The sequence below is a fragment of the Zalophus californianus genome, chromosome 10, assembly GCF_009762305.2.
Source record: "Zalophus californianus isolate mZalCal1 chromosome 10, mZalCal1.pri.v2, whole genome shotgun sequence".
NCBI classification, from domain to species: domain Eukaryota; kingdom Metazoa; phylum Chordata; class Mammalia; order Carnivora; family Otariidae; genus Zalophus; species Zalophus californianus.
In genome coordinates, this window is record NC_045604.1 from 62,167,890 (window position 1) to 62,176,382 (window position 8,493).

Below are 8,493 nucleotides of genomic sequence, written 5' to 3' on the forward strand. Positions count from 1 at the left end.
CAAGACTTCTGACACCAAGTGCAAGTTGAGGGGTTTCCCAGAAGCAACTGCAGATTTGAAACTTTGTTAGAAAGACTCAGAACTCTATTATAGTGACAGTCATGTTTATTATGGGGAAAGGATACAAGTTAAAACCATTTAGGGAGGGCGCCTGGGTGGCTCAGTTGGTTAAGCGACGGCCTTCGGCTCAGATCATGATCCTGGAGTCCCTGGATCGAGTCCCGCATCGGGCTCCCTGCTCAGTGGGGAGTCTGCTTCTCCCTCTGGCCCTCCCCCCTCTCATGTGCTCTCTCTCTCTCACTCTCTCTCTCAAATAAATAAATAAAATCTTTAAAAAAAAACATTTAGGGATAAGACACATAGGTCAGAGCCTGGGAAGGTGTGGAGCTTCATATTGTCCTCTCCCTGTGGAGCCGTGGATGACATTACCTCTTCCTGGCCTTATGGGTGAAAATATGCAGAATATTCCCAACCAGGGAAGCTCACTGAGCTTCTGTGTCCAGAACTTTTGCTGGGGCTTCATTGCATAGGCACGATTGATTGAATCTCCAGGGATGGGAATGATATGACATAGCCCAAGGGGTCCACCAAGAATCACCTCATTAGTAAAAACTATCCTGTGGGATCTGAGGGGATCACCATGAATAACAAAGAGACTCCTTCCTCCCACTCAGGAAATTCCAAGTGTTTAGAGGTTACCTCTGGAGTCTGGGCAAAGGCCAGCCCTCTCTTTACAGGACAAATTCCTTTACAACATGATTGTTTTTTCTTTCTTACCCATCTTTATTCATGTTTCTTTTCCTTTCTTTCTTTTCTTTTTTCTTCTTTTTTTTTTTTTTGATATACTGTACTGGGTATGAATTCAGTATATTGTAGAACAGTGCTAATCGTGGGTATTAGTGTTTTGTTCTTAATCTCAAAGGGGGTGTTTTCAATATCATCTTTAAAGTTAATGTTTGGTGTAAGGTTGTTGTTGTTGTTGTTTTTAAAGAGATATTCTATATAAGATAAGGAAATGTTTCTTCTAAGTTTGTTAAGAATAGGGACTTTTGTCAAAAACAAAATGAAATTTTTTCACTTTATCTGCATCTGATGAGATAGTCATATAATTTTCCTTTATTCTGTCAATATAGAGAATTACACTGATTTATTTTCTAATACCAAAACCCATGCATTAATGGAATAAATACAACTTGGTCACGCTTTATCCTTCTTATATGTTACTAAATTCCGTTTGCTGACTTTTCCATTTCATTCACATATAAATTTTTTCTGAAAATTTTCTGAAATTCTTGTAATATCCCTGCTGGGTTTTGGCATCAAAATTATGCTGGCTTCAAAATACAAGTTTGAGAGTGTTCTCTCTTTTTTTTTTTTTTTCTGGGAGACTTTGTGTATCATTGACATTATTTATTCCTTAAATGTTTGGCAGAATTTCCTAGTGAAATTATCTGGACCAAATTTCAGTTATGGATTCAGTGTCTTTAATCATTATAGGAATACACAGGCTTTCTATTTCCTTTTACGACATTTCTGTTAGGTTGGTGCTTTTCTATGCATATTTATTACTTTTAATTAAAGTTTCAAATGCATTGGCATAAAGCTGTTCATAATATCATGTTACTATTTTTCAATGATTCCATAATCTATGGTTATATGCCCTAGGTTAGCGGTTATTTTCTCTCACCATTTTGAAGATGGCATTTCATTATCTTCTATCAACAACTTTTTTAGTTGGGAAGTCAAGTGACAGTGGTTGCTCTTTTTAATGCAATCTGAACTTTTTCTCTAGCTTCTTTAAAGATTTTCTTTTTAACATTGTTGTACTTCAGCTTTACTGTGATGTATTTAGTGTGTGCGTGTGTTCATGTGTGTATGTGAATTCTTTTTGTCTTCTTATGCATCACTCTGGGTATTTTCTTTTGACTCCAATCCCAGCCTATTAATTCTCTCTTCGGGCATGTACAATCTTCTATTAAACCCCACCCATTAAGTTTTTAAGCTTCTGTTATTGTATTTTCTAATTTTAAAGTTTCTACTTGGTTTTTTTCAAATCTATGTCACTTTTTATTGTTTTTAGTTCTTGGCTAACATTATCTACCTAGACAAGAACATATTAAGTATAGTTAAAATCTGTGAAATATGGTTATGATATCTGGAGCCCCAGTGGTTCTTTTCCCTTTTCCCCCCATATTTGTGCGTATGTGTGTGTGTGTGTGTGTGTGTGTGTGTGTGTGTGTGTGTGTGTGTGTGTGTTTTACTGTGTCTGGTTATGTTTTGTTGTGTTCCATGTATAGTTATTGGAATTTTATTTGTAAGAAAAATTTAAGGTCTAGGATAAATGGAGGTTTGGTTTACTTACAGTTCAGGTAGTTACTCTAAATTACCTGGTCTGCTATTGCTGGAAGAGGAAGTTCTAGAAGGATCTCTGAAAGGCACAGTTATAATCATGCCATTCCTCTCTTCAAATCTTTTCAATGGCTACCCATGGAACTTAGAATAAAATCTAAATTCTGTTCATAGTTAAAATAACTTCTTCAACCTCATTACATTTTCAGTTTCTTTCCTGATTCAAGGAGCATGTTTTTGTTTCCAGAGCAAGCCAAGCTTTCTCCTCCCTCTGCCTAGAATACTCATCCTTGACTCTGATGGCTTATTCTAGCTCAACCTTTAGTACTCAGTGAAAGATGACTTCTTCAGTGAGGCCAAGGGGAAAACTGACCTAACTAAACTAGCTCGTCCAACCTTAACTTATTCTCTATCACACTGTTTATTTCTTTGATAACACCAAGATTGGTAATGATTTGATTATTATTATTTTTTACTTATTTATTATCTTTCCCCCACCATTAGAATGTATACTTTGAGAACTGGGACTATTTCTCCAGTAGCTAGCATAAAGCCTCACACAAAGCAGTTATTCAGTAAATAGAAGTTTAAAATTCATCCCTTATCCAAATCCTGATGCTGAATATGTTTTAGAATTCAGAATTTTCCCTACTTAAAAAAGTAATATGACTTATAGACCACATGTTGTATAACAACCCCAGTAGTGTCTGGGATAGCTCCCATAATTAAACACATTAATGTTTTTGCAGTAAAACATATAAATACTAACCATAAGTGGAATAATTTGACTATAAGTCCCTTATGTCAGTTCAAATTAGATTCTACTATGCAAATTTTAAAAATATGGTTTTCAGAGCTGATCCTTGGAAGCCCAAATGCATGTAGAGCCATAGAAATTTAGAACTGGGAAGAATCCTAATAGCCTTTTTTTTCTTCTCCAGTTTTAATGATGAGGAAAATTAAGACACAGAGATATCAGATAACCTTCCAAAGGTCATAGAGCTAGTTTCCCCAAAGTGCTGACCTTCAGTTTGATGTCTTCCTTGCTATACCATAATTAAAAAAAAAGGAAATAGAAGATAATTTTATTTCAAACTTTAACACTAAAACAAACATTTTTCTTGGTATTCCTTCCAATCTTGAAATTGTAAAATGTGTATTGACTTTCTCATGATTGATGAATAATTTTTTTGATCACCCAAAAGCATGAGTTTCTTAGTAGATGGTGATAATGAAGGAGAAGAAATGACCTTGCACCAAATGTACTAACTATATGAAGGATACACATACAAAAGGGTAACAAATGGGAGTTAGCAAGTGAATCTTTTTAATGGATAATAATAAATGCTACAATGTTATTGATTTTGTAAAGAAAAAGTCGTGAAGAGCCAATAGTGAAGTTAGAGTTGGTAAATTGAAATATCTGTAGGATTCTATGGATTCTCTCCTCTTTCAAAATGGGAAAAGGGCTTTCAGTTCTATTCCTCATTATCTCATATAACAAATGATACTCTACAATTGGTGCACAATGACTGACATTTACTTTAGCTATTGAGAATCACGTCATTATTAGTAGTGGGCATATCAAATACTACGTTATTGTCATTAAGTGAAAATTCTACAATTACCTAGCAAACAGAGCATGTTTTTGTAAAGATAAAAATGCATCTCAATTTATTTTAAAATTTCAGAACCCATAGTTGTTCAGGGAAAGATGTTAAACTTGAAATCACATTTAATGGCATGAACATAGGGTTATAACCTCTTAATGAGTAGTGGCAGTCATAGGACAATTGAAATACGAATACCACATAGACTGCAAATTATTTTTCTCTTAGATCCCTTAGAGGCAGAGAATTCTTTGAAGGTAGGGTACCACATAGTGACGGGAGGTGACCGCAGCAACTGTTCATAGGAAGATGTTGCCAGAAATGAGCAGCAGAATTTCAGAATGACATTACAATTAAAACAGAAAAGTGCATGCAATTGTGTCTTACAAGCACACTCTAATTTCTTTTCAAAATAACCATGAGATTTGCCAGAGTCCTCGGGCATGGGCAGTATGTATTTGCTTGCATGGAGGGCTAGTTTCCTGGAACATAAAATTTCACATTTTTATAAGTATAACCGGAGACATAGATTCAGTCTCCCCAATGAGCCATAGGAACAAGAAACAGTAGAAGGAAAGCTCATACTACAGGCAATTTGGCTCATGCTGTACATCTAATCTAAGCGTAATTCCTATCTTTTCTTTTTTTTGGGGGGGAGTGTCATTTATTGGTCTTTTACATGAAAACAAAATGAAGTGGGGAGAACAGGAAAGGAGCAGCCAGCTGCTTCGATTTCTCGAGGCGGAATGGGGCCGCTGGCTTCACAACAGGAATCCAGGTCCCCACAGCAACAGGGCGGGTGCCACTGGACTGGGAGTGGCTTAGTGAAGCATCCTTTCTACTAAGTCTTACCCCCAAGCTAAGCGGACATAAGCTTGCAGTGGAGAGTGACACTGGAATACGTGGGCACAGAGAGGAGGTGACATGCAGCAAGGCGACAGCAGGGCAAGCAGCGTGGGCCAGGCAAGGCAGGGGGGCGGGATCAGTTCACGAAGAGCGAGCGGGTGAACTCCACGTAGTCGAAGGCGGTGGGGAGTTCACGGCCTTTGCCGTCCACGTAGGGCTTCATGTGGGAGACGCAGTAGTCAGCTTGTTCCCGAGTCAGGCTCTGGTACAGCTCCTCCTTGGTCATGTAGGGCTTTCCCTCGGAGCTCAGGGCCCGGAAGGCCCTCTCGATCTCCTCGCTGGATTTAACATTCTCCGTTTCACGGCTGATCATGAAGGCCATGTATTCTTGCAGGGAGACGTGGCCGTCCCTGTTTGGATCCACGGTGTCTAGGATTGCCTCGAACTCGGGGTCGCGCTCCCCGTCCTCCACCATGGGCAGGTCATAACCCAGGGAGCGCAGGCAGGACTTGAACTTCTGGTGGTTCAGCCGGCCCGACTTGTCCTTGTCGAAGTGTTTAAACATCATGCTGAATTCTTTGAGGGCCTCCTCAGTCACTCCGGTTGTGTTCCTGGCCTGGATCTGCTGCTCCAGGTTGTGCTGCATGTGCATGCCCAGCTGGTCGAGCTGGTCCCACTGCTGGGCCAGGCCCACAGTGCTGTGCTCTGTGTACTTGTTGTCCAGGATCAGGGCCTCCTCCATGGCCGCCCCCAGGTCCTCAGTCTTCTTGAGCTGACTTCTCATGGCTCGAATCTCCTGGTGCTTGCGTTTGGTAGCTTCGAGCTGGGATTTCAAGGTCCCAGATTCTTCCACCATGCAGGACCCATCGAGGAGATACGTTCTGGTCTCCTGGATCCATTGGTGGAAGGCGTTGGCGTGCTGGGCGAACTCCTGGCGCAGCTTGTCGTTCTCCTCCTGCCGGCACTGCTCCTTCTGCAGCTCCAGCTCCCGCTCCTTGATGATCTTCTGCAGGTTCCTCCACGTCTCCTCCAGGGCCTCCATGGTGAACCAGGTGTAGGGGTTGGAGGCCACCCGGAAGCTCTTGATCTGGTGGTCCAGCTCGGGCAGCTGGCTGAAGTCGGCCTGGGCAGAGCTGAGGGATGAGTGGAAGGCGTCGTGGGCCTCGCGCAAAGCTCTGATCTCCTCCAGGGAGTTGCAACGCACGGGATCGGTCAGATCCTCTTCAGCGTTTTCAAACCAGCTGTTGAAGGCAGAGGCCTTTTTGGCGAACGTCAGGAAGAGGTTAAGAGGTTAAGAGATTAGATTACATGTAATCTAAGCATAATTCCTATCTTTTCTTAATGGAATTTGATTTTGTTACACAAAATCCAGAAAAGCATAAAGTGAAGTTATAATGTTTACATTCCAGATTTTTCTATACATATATTTGTGATTTTTAAATAACCTTTATTATACCAAGCAAAGAGTTCTGAGGCTTCTTTTTCATTCAAAATCATGTGGGCACCCTTCCATGTCAGTAAATATTTTTAAGCATAATTTAGTGCCTGAAAAGCAATAATATATTGTTTGCTAGACCCAGCCATGTGCTAAGCATGTTAAATTCTTTTTAAATTGTATCATCATAATAACCATAAGAAGTCGGTATTATTATCCTCACTAGATAGCTGAAGAAATCAAAGTCTAGCTTAAGTAATATATCCAAGTCCACATATCTAGATAGTGAGAGAAACAGAATAGATACCTGGGCACTCAGACTCCAAGAATTTATGCCCTAATTCGTATCACTCAGCTTTGCCTTTGTGTGCCCGATCCATCATATATTTAACCTTTTCCTGTTGTTAGGCCTCTAAATGTATCTCTTTTCTTTCTTCTATTCTTCTCCCCCACCTTCTTTCTGCAATAAACAGCTCTTTGATGAGCATTTCTGCTTCAGAATCTTGGCACGTGATCTCAAAGATGAAGTGGTTGTGAGTAGCAACTGCTCTCCAGATAACCGGGATTTGCTGTCCCCCCAATCCTGACCCTTTGTGGGCCAGCATTTCATGTGACAAGTTCTGGTCAATGGGTCACGAGCAGACGTGATCTATGTCTCTGAGTGGACAAAGCATGTTCTTCACGAGCTGTCTTCCCTGCTGGTGAAGCTGGCGTGCTGCATGGAGCCCCCAACAGCCTGGGTTCCCGAGTGACTGCACAGCTCAGCACACCTGGTTCCCATTGATCTGTTTTGAACCTGAAGCTCCAAGAACAAAACAAAAACATCTTTATATTGTCACTGAGCTATTAGTTTTAAAATAATACTCCATACAGTGGGAAAAAATTATATCCATTTACCTTCCAACTCAGTAATGCAATTTCTAGGATTCTTCCCCAGTGGCAAAAGAAGAAAATAAAAGAAATAATGTATGCACAAGGCTATTAATTGTAGAGAAAATGACTTCTGAATATTTTTGAACAAATACACATGAAGAGCATTACTTCATCTTGTGCTTTTGGGGCGTTGCTCTGTTCTCTGTTGAAAAATGAAGATATTACCTACTGACTTTGGAGTGATTTCCTGTGATATTTGTGTTTATTTGCTTGTTCCTGCACCTTCGCACATACATGCTCACATCTCCCTGATTCGGAGGGAGGTCAAAGCCGTTCCCTATGTTCACACACTGATGTTCAGATGACATCAAGGCTAGATGCATAAGAAGTATCCTGAGATATCTGTGGGGAACGCAGGCTGTATCATTAGGAACCCGGGGGTGCACGATGGTTTGAAGATAAAACGTGTCAGAGAAGCATTTGTCCAAAGTGCTTTCATGTGAAGGCTCAGTCAGCTGCAGGCAAAGGGGAGTGTGGGGCAAGTTAAAAGGCTTACCTGAGGAGTTAAAATGCTTACGAGGATGAGAGAGAGTGGAGGACTGTGGGTCTGGGTTGTTAACACAGAGTAAGATCCTTTTAGGTTTTCCATACACAGCGCGTAGTATTTTAATTTCCTCAAGGGATTTAGTTTCATTTGTATTTGAGAGAGTGCAATTTTGCAAGATTTCTTTCCTTTTCCCCCTTTGGGTAAATATTCAGGGCTGCTACCTTCCCCCTGAACCTCCTAAAAGATAAAGTGCTTTTCATGTTTTCTCTCAAGGTCTCACTCAATGAAGTCTCCGCAGAAATGGAAATCTATAATGACACCCACTTCCTAACAGTGTGTGTGTCTCTGAGCATTTTTCAGTGAACTGCTTTCAGGAGCCGGTCCCACATCAGCGCCCACGCCTCGGCCTCGTACCCCATTCAGAAGGCAACCTGTGGCTGCTGCACAGAATTGGAACGTGGCAGGTATGATGAGAATGCCTAATGGACCCAGAGCAGCCAGATGCGGTGGAAGGAGGATCGACAAATCGAAGCATTGCCCGGTTGTGGCAGTGCGGGGGGGCAGGTTGTGAGCAGGGAGTCCTTGCCCCACACAGGTAGTGGGGCTGGAGCACGACCCAAAGCATGGCGAGCTCTCTGCGGCTGAGCCCAGGCCAGGACACTGCTCGGTGCCCCAGCTGTTTATTGCTCCTGTCGTCATGGGTCAAGCTGGCAGCCCAACTGGTAAGCACAGGGCAAACATCAAGACACAGAACATAAACAGGAAGGATGCTAGCACACATTTGTAATAAACATGCACGACACTAGTCAGTGCTAGCCATGGAAAGTGCGTCC

At 41.5% G+C, this 8,493-nt stretch overlaps 1 protein-coding gene across 1 annotated transcript; it reads right to left on the reverse strand.

Moving 5' to 3' along the window:
• Positions 1 to 4,818: 4,818 nt before the first annotated feature.
• LOC113932586 (spectrin alpha chain, non-erythrocytic 1-like) lies at positions 4,819 to 6,090 on the reverse strand (the record flags this gene model as incomplete). The annotated part of the gene is made up of 1 exon (XM_035722199.1): positions 4,819 to 6,090. A coding segment is annotated over one exon (1,149 nt), but the record flags the coding sequence as incomplete, so codon positions are not given.
• Between the last annotated feature and the right edge of the window lie 2,403 nt (positions 6,091 to 8,493).